Source organism: Ahaetulla prasina, chromosome 9 (assembly GCF_028640845.1).
Source record: "Ahaetulla prasina isolate Xishuangbanna chromosome 9, ASM2864084v1, whole genome shotgun sequence".
NCBI lineage: Eukaryota > Metazoa > Chordata > Lepidosauria > Squamata > Colubridae > Ahaetulla > Ahaetulla prasina.
In genome coordinates this window covers 8,909,902-8,931,319 of record NC_080547.1, presented here as the reverse complement: position 1 = coordinate 8,931,319, position 21,418 = coordinate 8,909,902, and the positions used below count along the sequence as shown (strand labels likewise).

The 21,418-nt window shown below is 57.0% G+C and overlaps 2 protein-coding genes across 4 annotated transcripts; both read right to left on the bottom strand.

Moving 5' to 3' along the window:
* Positions 1-641: 641 nt before the first annotated feature.
* BACE1 (beta-secretase 1) lies at positions 642-9,386 on the bottom strand. 3 transcript variants are annotated; one of them, XM_058194928.1, is made up of 9 exons: positions 8,268-9,386; positions 7,490-7,595; positions 6,980-7,196; positions 6,323-6,460; positions 5,914-6,048; positions 5,579-5,680; positions 5,162-5,311; positions 3,128-3,299; positions 642-2,694 (listed from the first exon to the last, which is right to left on the bottom strand). In XM_058194928.1, the coding sequence occupies exons 1-9, from the start codon at positions 9,232-9,234 to the stop codon at positions 2,489-2,491; spliced, it is 2,193 nt and encodes a 730-aa protein (XP_058050911.1). In that variant the 5' UTR covers positions 9,235-9,386; the 3' UTR covers positions 642-2,488. The 3 variants fall into 3 exon arrangements, with proteins under 3 accessions (XP_058050911.1, XP_058050910.1, XP_058050912.1); XM_058194927.1 differs by having other exon boundaries at positions 642-2,699; positions 8,268-9,384; XM_058194929.1 differs by having other exon boundaries at positions 642-2,699; positions 7,490-7,578; positions 8,268-8,691.
* Positions 9,387-10,524: 1,138 nt separating this feature from the next.
* On the bottom strand, positions 10,525-21,407 carry C2CD2L (C2CD2 like). The gene is made up of 14 exons (XM_058194932.1): positions 20,923-21,407; positions 18,533-18,628; positions 17,010-17,129; positions 16,677-16,787; positions 16,231-16,347; positions 15,795-15,909; positions 15,574-15,688; positions 15,203-15,267; positions 14,860-14,987; positions 14,237-14,399; positions 13,830-13,931; positions 13,102-13,235; positions 12,657-12,942; positions 10,525-12,520 (listed from the first exon to the last, which is right to left on the bottom strand). The coding sequence occupies exons 1-14, from the start codon at positions 21,259-21,261 to the stop codon at positions 12,294-12,296; spliced, it is 2,118 nt and encodes a 705-aa protein (XP_058050915.1). The 5' UTR covers positions 21,262-21,407; the 3' UTR covers positions 10,525-12,293.
* Positions 21,408-21,418: the final 11 nt, after the last annotated feature.

Below are 21,418 nucleotides of genomic sequence, written 5' to 3'. Positions count from 1 at the left end.
GGAACACTGTTTGGCTCTGGAAAGTGGTGTGAGAGCCAGAGCATTTTCCCTCTGCGATGGCAACGCAGCCCGAGGAGGTCGGTGGCTCTGCAGAATGAGAGAGGTTCTTGTGGGCACCTCAAGTGCCCCCGCCTTCTCTGCTGCCGATGGCTGGCTGGCTGGTGCTGGTCACATTGACGCTTCCTTCGGGGGGTATCAGGGTTGGGTCAGGACAGACCCCGCAGGGCTGTGGGGTTCTTCCCTGCCTGTGAGGGCCCATGGGACTACAGAAGCTGGCTTGGATTGCCTGGCACCCATCCCATGAATTAACGGCATTGTGTGCACATGGAGAGGGTGGGGGGCTCAGGCCTAAAGCTGGGATTCTAGCAATAGGGGAAACTCCCTCACTGTGGAGGCATCCTCTGATGGGAGGCACACTGAAAATGCCATGCTGTGGTGGGCAATTCCAGCAAGTGGTGGCCTGGTCCACATTGAATTGGAGTGGAAGACACTGATTTTACCCCAACTTGGCTCCACATAAACGGTCCTCACAGGAGTGAGAAACACGCCCCCATCCTGTCTCACCTCTCCCTCTGGGCAGCATCAAACCCACGAAACGGAACCAAACAACCTGGCATTTAGCAAAGCGCAAAACACAGATAAAAGGTTTTCCAGCTTTTTTTTCTCCTTTTGCATTTGAGACAAAGCAGGACAATTGGGGAGCCAATATTACAAATATTTACAAAATATTGTACAAGCACATTGACTGCAGCTGATCCCCATCTCCCACGGCCACCCCCTGCACCAAGGGTCTCCCAAGGAGCGTTCCATTGGCAGCAGTGGAGACCCAGTGGGTCCCAAGGGCAGAAGTGGCCAGTCCCACAGCCGTCTGTTCCTCGGGCAGAGCACAGCCAGGGGCCTGGAAAAGGGGAGGGGGCTTTCTCGCCCCCAAAAGGAATACAGCACTAGGAACTGTAACTCCTGACCTGCTTCTGTCTGCTGCAAAGGAAACACACTGCAGAATAACAGAAGTTGGAAGGGACCTTGGAGGTCAACTAGCCTATCCCCCTGCTCAAGCAGAAATCCTATACCACTGTGGAAGCACCGCCTGTGCTACTGAGAGGTCTGGCCACTGCCCTGTTCCAGTCCTGCCTGACCCTCCACCTGTTGCTCATCAGAGGCCCCAGGGTGACCAGCTGCCCAGAGGCTCCTGTTTGGCAGAAAGGCAGCATGTTGGGGGCCCACAGCTGTGTCTGCAACAGCGCCAGGGGCACGGCCGGTGGCCCCGTGGCAGGTCAGCTGCAGACTCCTGAGGAAAGACTTCTCTGCTGTGACTGTCCATTCCCTGACAAGCCTCTGATGCCCCCAAATGCCCAAAGCCACCAGGTGCCGAAGCTGGCAACAGGGCTGCCTTGGCCTCAAACCCTCTGAATCTTCCCACCCTCCTGGGATGGGAGGAAAAAAGCTGGACCAGATCCACAGAAGGGGTAAGGAAGAAGAGCCAGGACAAGGCCGCCAATTCAGCTTGCTCAGCAGCCGGGCAGGAGGCTGGCATCGGGGATCCCAATGATGGGAGAGCAGACTCGGTGCTTGCTCTGTCAGCAGGGACCCTGCCAGTGGTGCCTGCCATCACCCCACCTCCCAGAAGTGGGGTCTGGCACTTGGACCCCAATGGCCAACTCACAGGGCCTCCCTGGAGGAGGGTAGCCCACTGGATCCTTCCTAGGGAGGAAGCAGAAGGGTCTCCCTCCACCCCACCCCCAGGCAGCCATTACAGCCACAAATCCTTCCTGATTCCTGGAATTTAGGGTTCTACAGCCTCCTCCACACCAGAAAACCTCCAGTGACCCCTTCGCCAATTCAGTGGGTCCATCATCTTAAACTGATCCCTGTCCCAGCAGGCATGGGGGGAGGGGGGGTGTACTTGAAATGGTGTCACCAGACAGAGTTTCAAGCAGGCACCTGAAGACTCCGGAAGTGGGGTACGGCAACCCATCTTCGGTTTCATAACTACTGAAATTCAGAGAAAGAAGCACGCCCCTCCCCCACTTGATAAATTACAAAGAAGTACTGCTCAGAAGCCCCGCCCTCCCCTTCCTCTAGTGCTTGGTGCACGAACTGCAGCAGTCGCTGGCAAATTCAGAGCAGCCGGAGAAAAGGTGTTTTCCAGACAGATGGCGGGACCCTGCCAGTCCTGCCCATGGCTTGCACCGGTTGCGGAACTTCTGGGACGCCAGTGGAAGTGACGGCAACGGCTCTTCTGCCACAACTGGCCCTGCCAACCTGTCTGCCCCTCACGGGCTGTGGACCAGTAGTTGTGGTGGGCCCTGGGTGCGGCAGAGCAACCCTAACAACAGCAGCTGCCCACTTGGAGAAGGCAAAGGCCACAGCAGCCCTAAGGGAGGGGACGATGGTCCCATTGCCAATGCCCAGCCATGTCGCCAGCACGAGCTTTGGGTCGGGGGGGGGAGGCAGCGCTCACTTTAGCAGGGAAATGTCATCCGCAAAGTCATCGTGGCCGCGGCGGAGGCAGCGCAGGCAGCGCCACTGCGAGACCATCAGGCAGAGAGGAAGCATGAAGAGAGCGCAAATGGCTGCCATGATGTATGCGATGGTCATCAGCGTCGACTCGTCCGTCTGGGGGATGTTGTAGCCACAGTCCTCCATGTTGGGGTGCAGGAAAGGCCCGTCCACTGAGGCCATCCGGAACGCATCCTGCACTGGACACAGGAACAGAAGGGGAAGAGGCAAGACGAGACGTGACTACAGGGGCCTGACGGAGATCCATCTCAACCCGCGGCCAAGCACTAGGCCAGGGATGGCAGGGTAGAGGCAGACCAACATAACCAGCTGATGTTTGGGGAAGGCTAGGCGGAAGCCAGCCGGGACTCAAAAGGTGTGGGGTTCCGGTAACCCAAGGGCCTGGGGAGAAGGGGAGCTCCAGACGTGTTGGAGGGGCGAAGAACCACCTCAGAACCCGCCACCGAGAACACCTTCAGGGCTGAATTCAAGCTCCATTTTCATGCTGGTAGGGAGAGACCGTGACTTGTGGAGCTGTTCGGGTCAGGGCTACCAAGCTCTTCTGTGGGGAAGCAGCAGATGCAGCTGCTGGCAGAGCTTGCCCCGCCTCCCTGCTCTTGAAACCTACCATGGCAAGTGCTGACCGCAAAGCCAATGCGCCTTTGAGCCCGGTCAAAGACCACGTAGAAGCCCTCCATGATCACAGCCCCCATGACGGTGCCGGTGGAGGACTGGGAGACGGCAAACTTGTAGCACTCGTCCTGGGAGGTAGCTACATCCTCGACTGGCCGTAGGTATTGCTGAGAAAAGAGGCAACAAAGGCATGAGGCCAGGCCGAGTCCTGAGAAAGGATCAACGGGGCAGCAGCCTTTGGCAGGAGGATCAGAAATAGCCGTGTGTGCCCTCTGCCTTTGAGGCCTTCATGATTTCACAAGGTCCGGCATTAAGTTGGTTGGAAGGAAGTCCAACCATTTCTTCGACAGAACTGGAAGGACACCTCCGGGCTTGTGTAGTTTAACGCCCGGCTGGTCAGAGGCAGAATTGCACTATCTGGCATGCTGACGGATGGGCATCAGGCCCATGGAAATCTCTTCCCAAAGGTGTCTGTTCCATTTTTTCTGACATTCAATCCAAACTTTTCTCCTGTCATTTAAACCAGTTTCTGCCTTCTGGGATGATTCTGAACAGCTTTTCCTGTCCCCTACACAACAGGCCTCGAGATATTTGGAGACACCCAAATTTCTCTTCCCTGGGCTAACTGCATCCCATGGCACCAGGGTCTCCTGTCTGGGGCCCTTGTCCCCTTGGCTGCTTACCTCTGACCTGCTTCAGGGTTTGTCAATTCCTTCCTAAAACAGGATGGCCAAAACTGGGCTAGGCGTTCCAAGTGCAGTCCAGCCCATCAACCATAATGAGAATGACGACTCTTCTTGGTTTTGATCCCTGCTGCATTTCCCTTTCTGGCTTGCCAGGAAAAGTTAAGCAGCATCCAAAGTCAAGCTCAGAAATTAAATCTTTGGATCAAATTTACTGCTTGAAAAGACCTGATGCATGTTTTTGTAAAAGCAATTGTAGGAGTGGCACAGCTAACTTTAGCCAGAGGAGCTCCATTTGGGGGTGGAGGTGGGAACCCTTTGGCCTTTTCCCTTTGGGCCTCTCGTTCTGCAAGGCCACGTGGCGGCCTTATCAAACAACAAGGACTGTCCTGAACCAGGACAGCAGGGGAAACAAGGCTTACTTAGTTAGGGTGTACTAGCTCCCCTTTTCTTGTTGCAGATAAACTAGCTAGAAAGTTTACATGCTTAATTACGAGCCTTATCAGTGAGAGACAGAAAGGGAAAAACAAACCCACCATTTGGGTGGGCCAACCAACAGTTTAGCCAATAACTGTCTTCACAATGTGTAAAAAATTCCTATTCTGAACTTTTCTTACAGGTAATGTTAGTATTACCTAGTATTGCTAATGTGAATAACAAAGTGCAGTAGTCCTTAACTTATGACTGTTCTTTCAGCGACCATTCAAAGTTACAACGAATGAATGGTAGTTTTGACTGGTCCTTGGAGTCATGGCTATCCCAGCACCCTCATAGTCACATGATTAAGATCTGGCTGCTTAGCAAGCGGCTCACACTTACGACTTCAGTGCCCTGCCATCACCTGATCACCAGTTGCCACCTTCCCTGCTGGCTTCCCCAGAAAGTTAATGGGGAAGCCGCCAAGGAAAGTCAAAGTTTCCCGTATCCCCATATCCCTTAGCAATGGAAATTTCCATCCCAATTACCACTGTAAGTTGAGGATTACCTGTAAATGCTACAGGTGTCCTGGGCTCCCTTGCTCAGCCTCAAACACTAATCTTTGGATGCTGCTTAAATGTGATTTTGAAAAGAACAGACAATTCTGTATTTCAGGAGTTGAGAAGAGCTCCACATTCTCAGCACAAAGGCTGATGTGCTCCAAGCCATAACAAATACCAGGCCAAGAGTTCAAGTCCTGGAGAGTTAGCCATTTTTCACAGGCTGCGCAGAGGCAAAAGAGCTGGTTTCTACCACCAATATTCTCAACTGACCTTCCTTCCAGCTCCCCACCAGTCTCCCCCTCCCCCTCTGCTGATATTGCCCTCCGAACAGACTCTCCCCCCTACTTTTGAGAAGCTGGCACCCACCTGGGGCAGGATGCTGATCCGGAAGGAGTGGTTGGTGGTCTCGCCCATCAAGTAGAGAGAGATGACCGGGAAGATGTTCCAAGGGGTTGTTCCCACCTGCCAGCAAACCAGCTGCTCCCCCAGCCAGAAGCCATCCGGGAACTTCTCTGTCTAAGGTGAGGGATCCGGAAGAGAAACTGCTCACAAAAGGCAGCCTCCAGCAGAGGCCAAAAAGGCACCTGATCGGTCACTTTCCATCGCTTCCCCAGCTGCAGAATCTGACAAGCTGGTTCTAGCAGGGACCAAGCGCAGCCCTCCCCACTCCCCCAGACAAAACCAAAACCACTGCTGGGGTACCCTGCCTCTTCTGGCTTCTTGAGCAGGAAAGATCCCTGCCCATGAACAACTGCCCCCTGCCCGCCTGCAGGCTTCTCTCACCGAGGAAGCTGTCTTGATGGACTTCACTGCCTCCTCAAAGACCTTTTTGGGCAGCCGAAGGTTGGTGGTGCCGCTGTCCACAATGCTCTTGTCGTAATTGTACTGGGGAAGAGGGGGGGCGGTCACAATTCAAGTGCTGGCTCCATGTTTGTGCAGAGGCCCAGCCAGCCTGAGCAAGGCAGGAAAGCCGCTCGGGAGGCAGCAGGGCACTCTGAGGGAAGCAAGGCAGTCGCGGTGCTGATGTTCCCTGCCACAGTCCAGGTGATCTTGTGCCAAGTCCCCAGACGGTAGCCCTTCCCCCCACCCCCGCTTCTCTGGATCAACAGCCCCTTCACCTCCTTGCAGTCCATCTGGAGATCCTGCCCATTGATCTCAATCTTGACTATGACAACCTCGTAGTACCATTCCTTCCGGATGGGCGTGTACCAGATGTTGCCCCTGTAGAGAGTCTGGTCGATGCCCCCAATGATCTGTAAGGAAATGGGAATGCAGGGGAACTCTTAGGGGCAGGAGGCACCCAGAATGTGGTTGGAGACTGGCCTATATCAGGAGCAGCTGCCTCTTGCAAGCCCCTTTCTTTGGCTACAGGATCTTGCTGTAGCCTTCTCTAAATGTAAATGCCTTGCGCTCTCATCCCTTGTCTCTCAGAAGAGAGTTTACTGAGGTCATTTAAAGGTCATGATGCCCTAAGAGGTAGCCACCCTCTGCAAATGAGAGAGAAGCCTCTTGGATGCATGCCCTCACCATGCTGCCCCCCACGGATGCCAGGGTCTCCGAATCATTGGTCGGGAAGCTTGTGCCACACAGCTGCAGGGAGAAGATGTTGTCCACTTGTGTCTGCTTCACCAGAGAGTCAAAGAAGGGCTCCAGGCTGTTGTCTGGCTGGCGGGAGAAAGAGAGAGAGAGAGAGAGAGAGAGAGAGAGGCATGCCAACAGTGCCGTTGGGCATCCTCGCTCAGCTGGAAAGAGGCATCAGATCAAGGCTGTGACTTCTCCAATTGCCCCCGTCCCCCAGCAATATAGTGGGACTGCATCTCCCAGAATTCCTAGTTGGCTACAAATTATGGGAAGCGTTACTGTGAAACCTCTGGAGGGCTGGAGGGCTTTAACCGTCTTCCTGACCTAGACAGGGTCTTGGGTTGCTCTGGGCAGCAGTACTGCAGTCGCTTTGAGGGAGGGCCTTTGCTTAACTCCGAAGTGCAGGGCAGGGCTGTGCCCTAGAGAAAGCTGGCGACTAGCTTGGAAAGGATCGAATTCTGCATCTCAAACGCCCCCAAACAGACTCTCCTCATTAAGGCCCAACCAACCAGCCGGCATCCTTCTCAGGAAAAGAGGGGATAGACCACACGCTTTGCATGACATGAAGCTTGAGCGATGAACAGAAGGGTAAAAGAAGCTCACCCGGGCAATTTCGGCATATGCCAAGCCCAGAATGCCTTCCCAGTTGGAGCCGTTGATAAAGAACTTGTCCGACTTGATGATGGCGGCAATATTGGCCCGGACCGTGACATTTGGGCCATGAGGGATGGCCACCAAGTCAGTGCCCAGCTCTCCCTCCCACTTCCCTTGAGTGTAGGGCACGTAGACTCCCTTCCGCAGATCCCGATAGGTGCTGGAGCTACAAGAGACACGAGCAGAAAGTCAGCGCTCACCCTCTGCGGTGCCACGTTGCTCCAGACAGGCCAGTCAAGAGAAGGCGGCCGGGCTCAGCCTTCTGGTAGTTTCCGGGAGCCGAAGCCTGCAGGCAGCCAGAGGCCCAAAGCCCAGCATGCAGGCGCAGCAGAGGGAGAGGGGGGCAACAAGGCAGGAACCCCCCTGCCTCTTGCAACGTCTGAAAAGAAGGTAGGGGAGCTCTGGAGCGAGGCCCCCCTCCTCTCTGAGGGGCTCGCCTCACCACCCTTGCCTACTCACAGCTGGCGTTGATAGTATCGCTGCAGGAACTGATGAGGGGCTGCACCCACGGCAAAGTTACTGCTTCCAGTGTCCACCAGGATATTCAGCTGGAAGAGAGAAGAGCCTGAAGGAGGCCGAATCTGATTGACACAAAATATTGGAGAATGTCTCTGCACCACCACCACCACCCCTCACCCTACCAGACTGCCTTGGTTTCCAGAGGCGGTGGCTACATCTGAGTGGCCCAGGAGACGGGCCCTAGAAGCAGCAGTCGAGTTCTCTGTGTATGCTGATCCCAGCCAGCCCCATAAGAGAAGAGTTGGGGCTTTTTCTGCAGCAACAGCTGTGGGGCCACTGTGCCTCTCCTGCTTTTTTGTTGTGAAGCCCAGCTTGGGAGAAGGAGCCTGAAGGGGAGGGGGAGGGGAGGGGGGCCCTGCCTGTCCAGAAGGATGCCCAGTTGGCAGCAGCAACAGCAGCCCTGAGCCAAGCAGCCCAGGGGACCCTCTGCCCGACTCAAGGTCATGCCCAGGCAGCCTTTCAGAGCCCGTCCTGGCCCACAATTTGCTCGTCTCCAGCGGACGGTTAGCTCCAACACCCACCGGCTGCCCAGGGCGCAGAAGGCCAAGGCTCTCGCAGCCCCCGAGGGAGCCGGAATGGCTCTTTCCGACTCAGCGACCCCGCGGCCGCCGCCTTCTCCGGGCCAGGATGGGGCTCCCAGGCAATGGGGGGGGGGTGCGGCCCCCACGGCCAGCGGGGCCTCTGGGAGCCGGTGGCAGCCGCGCCCGCCGCCCCTCACCTTCTGCGGGGGGCTGCCCACCGTCATCTCCACGTAGTAGCCCTGCCCCGACTTGCCGCGCAGGTTGTCCACCATGGCCACGAAGCTGCCGCTGCTGCTGGCGGCGCGGCGACGGCCTTGTTCCCGCTCGTCGGCCGAGCGCCGCGCCCGCCCCTCCGCCGCCGGCGTCCCGGGCAGCGCGCTGTGCAGCGGCAAGCGGAGCCCGGCCGGCCCCGCCGGGGCGCCTCCCAGGCCGCGCGCCCCGCCCGAGCCCAGCCACAGCCAGAGCGCCAGCAGCGCCGGAGACATGCCGGCCGCCTCTGCGGACGGGAGAGCGGCGGGAGAGCGGAGCGCGGGCGGCGGCCTTACAGCGGCATCTCTGCCGACGGCGCGGCGGGGCGGGAGAGGCACCGGGCCGGCGGGCGGAAAGGCGGCGGCGGCGGCGGCCGAGCTTCCCTCTCTCTGCCGGAGCTCGCCGGGAGCTGTAGTCCTGGCCCGGGAGGCGGAGGAGGCGCCTCTGCGCAGGCGGCGGGAGGAGGAGCTGCGCGGCGCTGCGGGCGGCAAGGCCCGGCCCGGCCCCGGCGGTGGCAAGGCGGCGGCGCGGGGGCTCGGAGGGCGCGTCTCCTCCGCTCGGCGCTGGCGGCCAGGCTAGAGCGAGCGGCGAGGCGGGTTTCTCCGCCACCCCGTTTCCCCGCCGGCGCTCTCTTGTGCTGCCCGCTGGGATCGACGCCTTTTTCTCTCGGCGCCCGGGAAGAGGCCTTCTCGGAGCCCTCGGTGGGAACCGGCCTGCCGGGGATAATTGCAGCGCCGGGGAGGAAAGCTCCGCGCCGGGCTTCTCGCGGGGAGCAACCTTCGGGTGGCTCTGCCGTTTTCGGAGTTTGGTGCATCCGAGGAGGTTTCTGGAAGGCCAGGAGAAACCCGGTGCCCTCCCCCTCCCCCTCCCCCTCGCGGGCCAAGGGGGGGTCCGGACGCGGATCTGGATTCCCATTCCGTTTCCTCGAGCCCATCGCGAGCAGCAGGAGCAGCAGGGCCGCCCGCAGGTACAAAGGTAGACGCTTCCCCTCTTCAGTGACCGCTGAGCTCGGGGGAGCCGCTTTCCCGTGTAAGGGACGACGCGATCCCTTGGTGGCTTCACGCGCGGGAGGGTCGCATCCTTCTCCGGGTACCCGAGACCTCCCGAGGTGCAGCGGCAGGTGCCATCCAGCAGAGGGCGTCGTCTTCAGCCAGCTGCGTCTCGGCGCAAGTGGAGGGGCAGCCTTCCCTGCTGCCCCATTGCTTAAGCCAGGGGTCTCCAACCTTGGCCACTTTAAGCCTGGCAGACTTCAGTTCCCCAGCCAGCAAAGTTGCCAAGGTTGGAGACCCCTGGCTTAGAGGAGGAAGGGAAAGTGGGCCATCTTGGGACCTGCTGAAGGCTTTGCTTTTGAGGCCCCAAGACCCCAACCTTGAAGGCACTTCATTGAAAAGGAACATATTCTTTTCAATCTGCTTTCATCTTGTCTGCATATAGACACGGAGAACAGGAAGCTGCCAACCGCTTAGCTAGATCACAAGATATGCCCGCTTGATAAGGAACTCTAAAAGCGGAGAAACCATAGCTAGATGCCCAGGATGCAGTTAGAACAGTACCTAGGAGCTTGTGTCAGCTTGGGACGAGGGGCAAGCAGGGAGTCTAGGGGGTCTGGATCACACTAAGAGCACCTGAACAGCACAACTTGTACATGTGTTATTCCACACTGAACGTTACTTAACCTAGGTGTACATGTGCTATTATTGTAAGGAATTGGCAACCAATCATTGAATTGCCATTTTAAATTCCTGTATCTTGAGGTATAAAAATAGAATGCCAGTCTTGCTCAGGACGTCTCGCAGCCCCTTTGCTTCCGATCGGAAATGAAGTGATAAATTTCCACTTTCCTCGACCCCGTGTTGTTCATTGGCCCTTGCTCCAGATAAGCGAATTACAAATTGGTTCTTGGCCATCCCTTTTTATCCACTGATATCTCAACTTTTTCCTCCCATAAGACGAGGCCTCAGGCTGCCCCCCTTCCTTCTCTGGGTGATGGCAAACATTTCCCAAGCGAGAAGCTCAAAAAAAGCCAGAAAGGGGATTGAAGTTTGACATCGATGTTAAGGGCAGCTGGTTAAAGCCAACTTGTCCGGCCGCCCTGGGGTAAGTCCAAGGACCCCACTGGCCAAGCTCTGAGATGGATGTGGCAGGCAAGGAGGCCCCCTCCCTCCCCACTCCGTTCCTAAACCAAAGCAGCAAGTTCCACAGAAGTCAGAATGCAGGGCTAACTCTTTATCTTCACCCCTCTTAGAAATGAAAAAAAAATGGGACACCCCTGATCCAAAGGGTTCCAAAGGTAAATCTACAAGTAATTCCTTCAAGACTGGACAAACAGGGCAAAGGTAGCAAATCAGCAAATACAGAGTTATCTGCAACACAAGGACAGGCTTGAGTCAAATCACAGGGTTGCAGCCAGCAGGAGGTCAGGAGAGGGACGTAGTACAGCCGGTCTCACAGCAAAGTTGTACCAATGACTTCAGCCTTAACTGAACAGCCTAAATCGAACTCTTCACTTCCCTCCCCCCCTCCTCCAACCGAACTGTCAGGGACAATCATAGAAACTGCCTTCCAGTACACAGGGTTCCTAGGACACCCAGAGGAAACGCATGGAGGGTCAGCAGGAGCAATGTGCCTGCTGGGCCCACCTACCTACCTCCCCTCCCCTCCCCTCCCCGGGCAGACAAACTTGTCCTGACATGCCCCCACCTGCCACCTCGCCACAGGCAGCTTTGATGCCCTGGCACTCCTGCCTGAAGGCCAAGGCAGCCAGACCCAGCCGGGGCCTTCTGTGGCAAACCTGCCTTGCAGCAAGGGGAGGGGGGCACTCTCTATGCAGCTGTGGAGTGCGGTCCTACATGGGGAAAGCTGCAGGGATTCCTTTCCAGGCACAAGCCTGTTCCCCCGAGGGATCGGCTGACAGGACAGCAAGAGCTCTGACCTGCAGACCCAGGCAGTCAGGAGAGTAGTGGAGGGTTGGGGGCCTGCTCCAAGGAAAGGGGAGCCATCCCACCTGCAATTGCCTTTGACACACACACACACACACACACACACACACACACATTTCCCATGAGAAATGTGGGGTTTCAGTGAAGCCTGTTCCAAATTTGTCCCAAAATTGACTTTGGGTAACAAAACAGCAGATTTCCTTCTTGTCCCACCCACAGTATGTTTCCAGGAACCTACAGGGAGGGGCCAGCCCAGCCTCAGCAAGTGTCCTCCCCACCCCACCCGCGATTCATGCACATTGCCAGTCAAGGTCAGGAGCGGCATCCAGCTGGACGTCAGGACAGGACAGTGCAGTCCAGTCTCTCTCTCCAGGGCCATGTCCAGCAGACGGCACCTCCTTTCTCCCCATCCCTTCTGAGCCCGGCTAACAGACAGGGAACTCAGCAAGGTGCCTCCATTCCATGCCACCAAGTCTCCCAAGGAAGAGATCTAGCAAGCAGCCACAGGCGACTTCTGCTTGGAAGCTCTCTGGCTCCCTCCTGGCAGCAACCAAGGCCGGGTTGAGGGCTCTGCCACTGAAGGAAGGGACTTTGGAGCCATATTTTGGGGCCCAAGAGCCTGGCTTGCCTGACCTCCTCTTCACATCCCATGAACCCATGAACTCTTTGCCCTTGCTGTTCAACAGAGCCTGGCAGGCAGACTGGTAGTTGTTGGACAAGCCACCATAAAATCCTTCTCTGTCACACACACACGCACACACACACGGATTTCAGATTCAGGCCACCATAGGGGCTGCCCCCTCCCCAGCTAGGCTAAAAGAGGAGCGCTCAGCAGATGCTCCGAGGGCTACGTTACACTCCTCATGCCACCAAGCGTCTGTTTCCTATGGCTATTGGCAAGACTTCCCATCCACCCGCCGGCCTTCACTCCCTTTGCACAGGAGGACAGGGGGATCGGGGCCACGGTGCATAGACAGCAGACAACCATTGGTGACGGTCAGGGGGACTTCTGGAGACGGCCAACGCAGCAGCTCCTCAGGGCTTCTCCACCGACGGGGAAGTGCTCCCATTGGATTTGCTCTTTGCCCGGCCCTTGAAGGAGAAGCGCTTGATGAGGCGCCGGGAGAAGCTTCCAGATTTCTTCCTGGGGGCAGAGGCAGTGCTGGCGTTGGGCAAGTCATCATGCGACTGGCTGAGGCCAGCCTCCTTCTGCTTGTTCTTCCTCCGGAAGATCAGCTTGGTGCCACTTCTCAGGAAGCCCACTGCAAGAGGAGGAGGAGACCGTGAACCTGCACTGCCGGCCTGCCTGGTTGGAGAATGACCTCCCGAATCCTGGCTACTGCTACGGAAGAGGGCCGGGAGGTCCCTGCCCAGAAGAAAGTTGGCCTCCTCCCTCACCTTTGTGATCTTTCAGGCTCCGAGTCTCCAGGGCACCTGTCGATCCGGTTTCGGATTCCACGTCATCTACTGAGGGTCTCTCGGAGATGTCTGAATGAGTCGTTTCGTCCAGATCCTGGCTCGCCATCTGAGGTGAGTATGAATTTTCCAGCTGCTGCGTAGTATCGCAGATGCTTGGTGGCGCATATTCTGACAGACCAGTCATGATGGAGTCTTCCTGCAGGGAATTCCCCAATGACACGGCATAGCCGAGGGAGAGGGCCATTTCGTCCTGGGTGATGGGTACCTGTACAGAGCAGGACAGAGAGAAGCTCAGAGTCCCTTCATGCATGGTTCCTTCTCAACAATACAGCTTCCCTGGATGGTCTGGAGTTGGGCACCATGAAAGCCCAATGCAGTGAATAAATGGAAATAAACAAAGCAGCGTCAATTCTCAGCCAGGTACCTTGGAAACTCCCGAGATGATCAGCGTACTGCGCTTGGTTGGAGTCTTCTTGGCAGGCTTATTGGTCAGGTCCGTCAGTTGCCTGATGGCTGTCTCGGCCACGGGATCCAGGCCGTTGGACACACAACTGCTTCCTGGTGGAGAAGAGACACACTGCTCCAACATGCCAATTGCATAGAGCGGCCCTGGCAAACCCCTGGCTTTGTACAAGTGCAGCGTGCCAGTGGCTGAGAGGCATCTCTTTTCATTCAAGCTTGTTCAGGGTGATGTTAAACATGATGGTGCCCGATTCTTCCTCCAGACCAGCCTGCAAGGCGGGTGAGACCAAGAACATGCTGGCTGGCTCAGGTTAACTCATCAAAGTGTATATAAATCTATATACACTTTTAAAGAATGTGCTGAGCAATTCTTCCTATCCAGTACTCAAAAGCATTTCATCAACGTAATCTGGTGCCTTCCAGTTATTTTGAATTCCTCCCCATGATTCACAGCTGTTTTGCCCAATCAGGCAATTCAAAATATCTGAAAGGAACAACAACTGCTCTCCTGTTTGGAACTGGCTCCCATCCTCCTGTCTAGCCTCAGCCGAGGTCAGAGAGAAGGAAGAGTGAACAAGTACAGATGCAGTTGATCATCTGCTTCTTCAAAAAGGCCGGATGGGCTGCATCCCACCAGCACTGTCCATCTCACAAGTTCCCTAACTGTTCTTTTCTGACAACGTGACTCACTGCTACTGCAGGGAGACGCTCTGCTGGGACAGCCGTTTTCTGGAAGCATCGTGGTGACCTTCTCTGTAACTTCCACTTTGGATGGAGACCTGGAGGGGGAATCTAGAGCGCAGGAGAAAGAAGGGTCAGCAAAGCGGCAATCACATCCAGCGGAGACCTCCCTTCAGCAGCACCTACAGAAATGCACCACTCATGTTTTGCACTAGGACAATGCCCAGCTGCAGCCTTCATGGGAGGAGGAATTCTGGCCCTGGTGCAGGGCTCCCCACCCGCTAAGGCTGCTCTCTCCTCATCGCTCAGGGTGAACGTGGCATTACTGCCTAGATCCACGAGGCCATTTGGGGTGATCGCCAGCCACAGAAACAAGGTGGCTGATGGCTTGCAAGCCTGGCTGGTTGAAAACTTACCAAGCTTACAGTCCAGTTTGGGCCTGGACTGGATGGTGGTGACGGTGGTGACAATAGTGCCATCGGGCATGATGGTCCGGCCCATCTCGATCTTCTTGGTGGGAGTGATGCTGGTGCGCAGGGAGGAGGCAGCCTGGAGCTCTGGCATGTCCTGGTGGAGCAGCTGTCAAGACAGCCCAATATAACTCAGACAAGCACAGACAATGTCTGAGAAACAAGCTTTCTGTCTCACGTACACAAAGATTCGGCCATCCCAGATTGTCTGCTTTGGAGCTGATCAGCCGAATCGCACCGGCTGCCAGCCACTCAACATGCCTGGAGATGGAGACCTTCGAGATATGATATGGGGAACATCGTTCTCCCCTGTGCCCAGAAAGGGGGCTTCTTTGGGGTTTATGGCTTGAAAAAGGTGGTGTAAAGTTTTTATAAGCCATGCAAACTCACCCAAACATTTCCCCACCTCTATTGTTTGGACGTCTCCAGGCCTGCGCTCAAAATCAACGCACTTGGCTTAAAGCTGAGAAACGGGGGCGGGTGGGGGTTGAGTGGAGCAGACGCAAAACATAAAGCAAGGCAGGCAATCACGAAGCAGAGTTTAGCCTCTAACCACTTTGGCCTCTCACCTCCATGGCAATGGCTGCTGCTGGGGGCAGAACCTGGTCGGGCCCTGGACTCAGCAGGTAGAGCTGCTGCCCTTGCGGCTCTTTGGAGGAGGGGTCTACAGGGACAGCCACAAATCCCAGAAGCACGTCTGCAAGGAGAAACCCAGCACATGAGGCCCACAAAAGCACAGACGCTCCTTCCTCAGACAAAGGCTAGCCGGAGGAGCCTCCCAAGTGAGACGCTACCGGCCCCTTTCTGCTCTTCCAGCTGTTGGCTTAGGAGCCAAGCCCAGCACCTGGGCTGAGCTCGGAGTCCCCCAGGCCCAGCTCCATGCCCTCCTGCAGCTGCCCACAGATGACTTACCCTCTCCGGAAGGGCTGCCTTCCAACACCCTCAGCACCAGTTCTTTGCTCTGGGGACCAAGCTCCCTGTCGGCGGCAGGAAAGAAGTAAGCAGAGGGGCACTGAACCTTGCCCTGCTCATTCTTTTCCTGGATCGGGGCCACTTTCTCACTGCCCAGTGGCTGGAGGGCAGAGCTCTCCAAAGGAATGGAGAGGCCTGAAGCACAGACTGCCTGCGATGACACCAGTGGGGAGCAGGGGCCTCTACCCCTCCCCCAGCCAGCCAGCCAGCCGGCACTGGTTTTGCTATTTCAGGGCTCTGGCCATGACACTCCCCCTTGTCCCAGCTCCTCCACCCCATGACCCAAACACAGGAAGCTCAGGGCTCCTTACAGAAGCAGCTTGCCAGGCCACTCCACCTCAGGAGCCGGACCGGCCGGCACGGGGGCAGTTCTCTTCTGCTGCCGAGGGCTGTCCAGCTCCACCTCGCAGCACAGCAGCCCATTTCCTGCAAGAGAAGCCAACAGTGGTGCAGCCAAAGCTCGCCTCACCAGATTGCCCACAGACCCCCCTCCACGGTAAGAGGCCTGAAAATGCCTCGGGCTCCTGGGTACCTTGGCTCTCCTGAGACCCCAGGTGCAGAGCTCGCAGGTGCTGGAGAAGCAGCTTGGGCATCAGGGCAGGGGCCGAGCTGGAGCGGGATCCCGGGGATGGCCTGCTGCTGGTCTCCTGTGAGGCAGAGCCAGGGAGCACTGAGTAAATGGCTGGGGGAACCTCCCCTTCCCAAAGCCTCTGAGTGGCCCATAGATCCAGTCTATGTGAAGCCTTTGGCCAGAATAGCAAAGCATAATTCTAGCAATTGAAATGGCCTCTGCCTTCCCTTTCCAGAGGCTGCCCCGGGTTCAAAGGAAGCAGGCAATGAAAATGCTGACCCAAACCTGGTAAAGGAGGCCAGCCGCAGGTCACCTCCTCCTGGCTGAAAGGAATGGTGGGTTCTTAATTCCCAGCTGGGGCCCTATTCAGTTTTCCCTCTCAACCCTCCACCCTTACCGTGTTGGCGTTCGTAATGCATGCCTTCAGGTTCACCATCATGGCAGGCTGGGTGCTGATAATGGAGTCTTCAATCAGATTCTTGATAATAGACAAGTCCGCCTTCCCATCGTTTTCCTGCAAGGGGCACCAGGAAAATTATGCCAGACCAGCAGGTGCGGTGCCGAGTTTCTGAGAAGCTCAGGAGCCCATCTTCCTCTGAATTTCACACTGAGCTACACGGATCGGCCACATCCACTGACATCATAGGCAAGCAAAGACATTCCCCCAGGCAGCCCTGTGCAAGGCTGATGGCTAAGGCTCCACGCTTGGCGAGGGGCTTGCAGCAGCCGGCAAAAGGCCCCCTGGATCTCCCTGGCAGAAGTGAAGGAAAGCTCCAAGACAGGGAGGGAAGGGACCACGGGAGGGGGGCTTTCTTCCTCATCATCTGTCCCTCCTTTGCTTACACGGTGAGGTTGGAGTCTCGGCGGGATGGAGAGCTTCAGGTCAGGTCTGTCTTTGAATGCCCAGGAGATCAGCAGCCCTTCGCCCTCCACCTCCTCCAGGCGGATCTCCAACTGGCCAACAGGACAAAGCTGATGTTAGTGCAAAGGACCAGGCAGAATTATATACAACCACTAGCTGTGATCACCAGAAATAAATCCCACTAACAGCTGTCAGCAGTGCAAGGATGCCGAGGCCAACCTTGCACCAAATCCTGGGGCCCACAGCAACCCACCCCTTCTTGTCCCAGGAAAAGCCTTGGAGGGTTTTCAGCCCCCTCCTTCTGCCTCCTTCACCTGGGCCTGCTGTACAACCAGAGAGACGCAATAGGTGTCCATGGACACAGCTGCCGGGGACTGCTGGGCAACCAAGACCGGGAACTGCAGCATGTCAGTTGAAAGGAGGCAGTGCAATACCTGGGTGGAGGAGGAAAGGGACAGGCAGTCACCGAGTGCCTTCCCAGAGCATAGCAGCAGCAGCCCCACAGCCTAGCTTCCTCCTCCTTCTCCTCCTCCATCATCTACAGTCAGAGCAGCAACAATGAAGCTCAGAAACTGCCATCCCGTCAGCTTCAAACTTTTGGAAAGAACTACTGAAGGTAACTCATCGATTGGGGTCCAGAAAGGTCACTTTAATTAAGTATTCCTGCCCTATTTCCCTCTTGTAGCCTTCCCACAAAGCTCTTGGAACTGGAAAATAGAGTTGGGGGGTGGGAGACGACTTTCAGCTAGAAAACAGGAGGCACTACTGTCGCCTCCCTGTGATCTTAGAGGAAAACAAGTTAATCCGCTCAACTCCCGATCTTAATCCAGATCCCTCTTCCAGAGCTGCTCTTCCTATTAGATGCAGCTGCATCCACACCTCTCTGCTGTCACATTATAATCTCTATTTGACTGGGCGTTTCAAGCCCTGACTGAGCATCTTGACCCCCGTTCAGGTGGGCCTCAAGAAAGCCCCCCCGGGGATTATGGGGTTCCGTTCCTTTACTCAGTGGAGGAGGCAGCAATACTTCCAGAGCAAAGCACTTATCCGATCAGCTGACATCCCAGGACTGTGTCCACTTCATTTTCAAAGCTGAGCTCCCTGGCAATTTAAGCCTTCATCTCCAAGCCGACATCTGGTGCCTTCAAAGAGCATCCCCTCCCCCCATTCTGCCACTTCTGTTCAGCTGCAAGGCTCCTGATCTGCGCTTCTCCTCTGTCCCTTCACATGCAGGGGCCACTGGATTGTAGGTTAGCTGCTGTGATCTAAGAGGTCAGCTGTCCCATGCGGGGGTGGGGGTGGGGTGGGGAGGCAGCTGCCAAGGTCAGCCTCCCTAGCTGCCTGTCAAAGCTTTGACAAACCCCGGATATGCTCTCCCCAGTTGCTGCTGACCTCATAGCCATATCCAACTCCTTCAGGGACAGACAGCTATCCTTCTGCATTTAGACAGCTTCCTAAGGCTTTCTGGGGATAGTTCTGCAGTGTCAGAGAGGATTCCAGCCCATGGCCCTTGCCCACAACCAGGAGGGGCTCCTCGCCCACCCAGTCCTATATTTAGACGGTTGCTGGCATACTGAGGCATCTCAGGCCACAAAACACCTGGGCTGTCAGCTGGAGTCCAAGTGGGAAAACTGGGGGGGGGGGAGGTGACTGTCCAAAGGGCAGAAGCCCCCTTCCCTAAGCTCCCCTCCCCCCAAGAAGGCTGCTGGAAAGCTTCCCTGAGTTGGGAAGGAGCCTGAATGGCGGGTGGTGAAAGATGTGAAAATCGCTGGGTTCAAACCAGGACCACCCTTTATAGGCAAAGGCGATCCTGCTTGTGGCCCTCTGGAGAACTCACCATCCTGCGATCTGACTGGTCAGTGTAGGCTACGTGGTTGATAGTTACGGCCGGCAACTGCCGAGGGCTTTCCTCAAACGTGATCTGGACTGAGCTCTGGGAAGAAGAAAACTCAGTTAGCCTGCAGGAGGGAGCCAATATGGCAAGGTCATGTTCACAATCTGGGCTCTGGTGCAAGGCCAGACAAGGTGCCACTTGCCAAGGGCGTCCAGCAGGAGTCCAGATGCGCCCCCTTCTTGGGCATGGATTGACTTTTCAAGCCATAGAGGGAGGCACTTGGCCTCCACTGCCAGTCCAAGCTGGAGCAGCCAGGCAGGCTGCTGGCAATGTACAAGGCTTTTCTCAGCTGAATGTCAGCCGCCGCTCAAGTCCTGCACACTGCTTGGATTTTGGCCAGAACACCAAGAAGCCCAGGCAAGGAGAGCTCCTAAAGTAATCCTGCTGGATCTGCTTGTTCAGAAGGAGGAGAACTTGCTCTGCCCTCTGGAAATATCCAACATAAATGTGAGACACCTCCAATGTTGATGAACACCTGGAAATTTCCCCCGTTCCCCCTGAGCAAATATTTCTTAGGGAACAGCTCACTCCAGAGCAGCCGCCTCTCTCTCCCAACCTCCAGCTCGTGGGTTGGATGCAGCACCAGGTGAAGCAATGGCCAAGTTGCCATGGAGCTGGTGCCAGCATGCCACCTCTTAGATAAGCATGGCAGGCTAGGCTGAGGGAAGGGCCACTCTCCCCTCTTCCTTGGCCTTTGGGTCTTTGGGATCCTCACTGAGTGAGGGTACAGACCCTTCTTTCTCCTGCCTGGTACAGTCACGGCCCCAAAGCAAGAGAACCATTTTCTCTGCAAGGAAAGTGCCCAGCTGCTTAAGATGCAGAAGAAGGAGGCCCCCTCCCAGGTCTGCAATACAGCAAACAGACCAACTATTTCTCGACTGAATTTATACTGAGGAACTAGAAACATAATCAGAGAACAAGTGAACATGACGCCTGTTACTATGCAAACGGTGCAGGGAAATTAGCTACATCAACTGGAGCAATGTGCGGGTCCCAAGGGGCCAGATTGCACTGCACTTGAAAAGGCTTCTGGCGATTTCTCTCGTTTCCAGCCCCTTTGGACGGCAGCCCCTCCTTGCTCCAGTACTGTCTTGCTGAGGGAATGCCAAGAAAGGGGGCAGCACAAAAGCACCAGCATGAAAAAACATGAACCATGGCATAGGACTGAGGTCTTCCTCCAAAACCCTCTGAGATGGACCTCTGTTCCTGCACGCCTGGCACAGTTTCTCCTCAGGCTTGTTTCTTCCCCAGTCCACCCATTTTTCGCTTCTGTGACTGCCTGTGAGAGAAACCTCAGATCTTCCAGTGGCCAAGTAGGGTTGGTCAGAAGGAGACTGGGGAACAAATGACCAGTCTTAGGAAGGAAGATGGCAAGCTTAATGGGGGGGGGCTGTCCCACCTTTCTTTTGTAAGAAGAGTGGAACAACACAGCTTGGGAGGGAAGGGAGGGACATAGGAGAGAGCGGAGGGATCAGGAAAGTAAGCCCAGCAGGATCCAGAGTCAGAAGTGGGAGGGGAAGCCAATGCCGCTCTCTTCATCCCTGTAAGCAACATTTCAGTCTGTCAAGGAGGGAGAGGCAACACTGGCCTGCAAGCCCTGCCACATCTCCCTGTCTGGCAGCCCAGTCCTCCACTGCCCTGTCCGGGAGAATCCGGCCCCAAGAGCCCCAAAGCTGGCCTGATCCCAAACACTGGCAGGGCCTGGGGGGGGGGGCTCCAAGCCCAGCCTGTTCCAGCAAAGGCAGTTCGGGCAGTTGCCCCTTGTCCAAAGCAGGCTGTCTTCCAGATGCAAATACCCAGAGAGGCCTACAACGACCTTGGGGGCATTGAAGGAAACGCCTCCTTAGCGACTTGACCCGGAGAGCAAGAGGACAATTAAGAGCTGGGACAGGCAAGAAAGAAGTGCTGAGGCAGAAGCTCTCCGGGCCCGTCATTGCCCTGCGCCGCATTTTAAGATGCCCAGAAACTTCTGCCCAGCCCCGGCCAATCTCGCCTTCCTGGACACGGGAAAGAGCCGAACTCGCCAGGCGGCCGGACGCGGCAGGCCGACCACCCTCTCCGGAGATTAGCCCGGAGAAGCAGAAGCCGACCAAGAGGGCTCCATCAGCGCCCACCGCCAGGGGAGGCAGCGGCTTTCCGGCGAGCGCAGCCTTTCATCTCTCCGCTGGGGGAGCCGGCCTTCGGGCCAGCGGCTGCTGCGGACGAGGGAAGAGCCGCCCGCTCCGCTTCTCCCCCCCAGCTCTCCCCTCCCGCGGGTCGGTTGGTGGGTAGGGCAGCCTCTGCGGGACGCGGCCAGAGCGCAGCCCCGACGGAGGCTCCCTCGCCCGGCTTACCCCGTGCTGGCGGGCCTGGTCGTTGAGGGCGCGCAGCCAGGCTTGCTGCCAGTTCTCGCGGAAGGCGCGGAAGGCGAAGAGCGAGGCGAGCAAGCCGCGGGCCCCGGCCGCCGGACAGTTCCCGGCGCCCTCGCGGCCCGAGCCCAGGCGCAGCACGGTCGCCCAGAGGCCGGCGGGAGCCGCCCGGGTCGGCGGGGCTTCTGCCGCCCGTCCGCGGCAGCGCCATAGACTCCGGCCGAGCTGCAGCAGCCAGGCTGATACGGTGAGCAGGGAGGCGGCGAAGAGCAGCACCAGCGCCGCCCAGCCCAGGCCCGGCGCCGCCGCCGCCGCCGCTTCCATGGCGCGCCCGCCGCTCACGGGCCGGCCGGGGGATGCATGGCGAGCGGGGGCAGCGGGCTCGCTCCTCCTTCCCGGAGCCGGCGCGGAGCTACATGGCAGCCGGGCTCTTCCGCCTCCCGTCACGGCCAGCTGGGCGGGGCGCCGCGGCGCTGAGAGG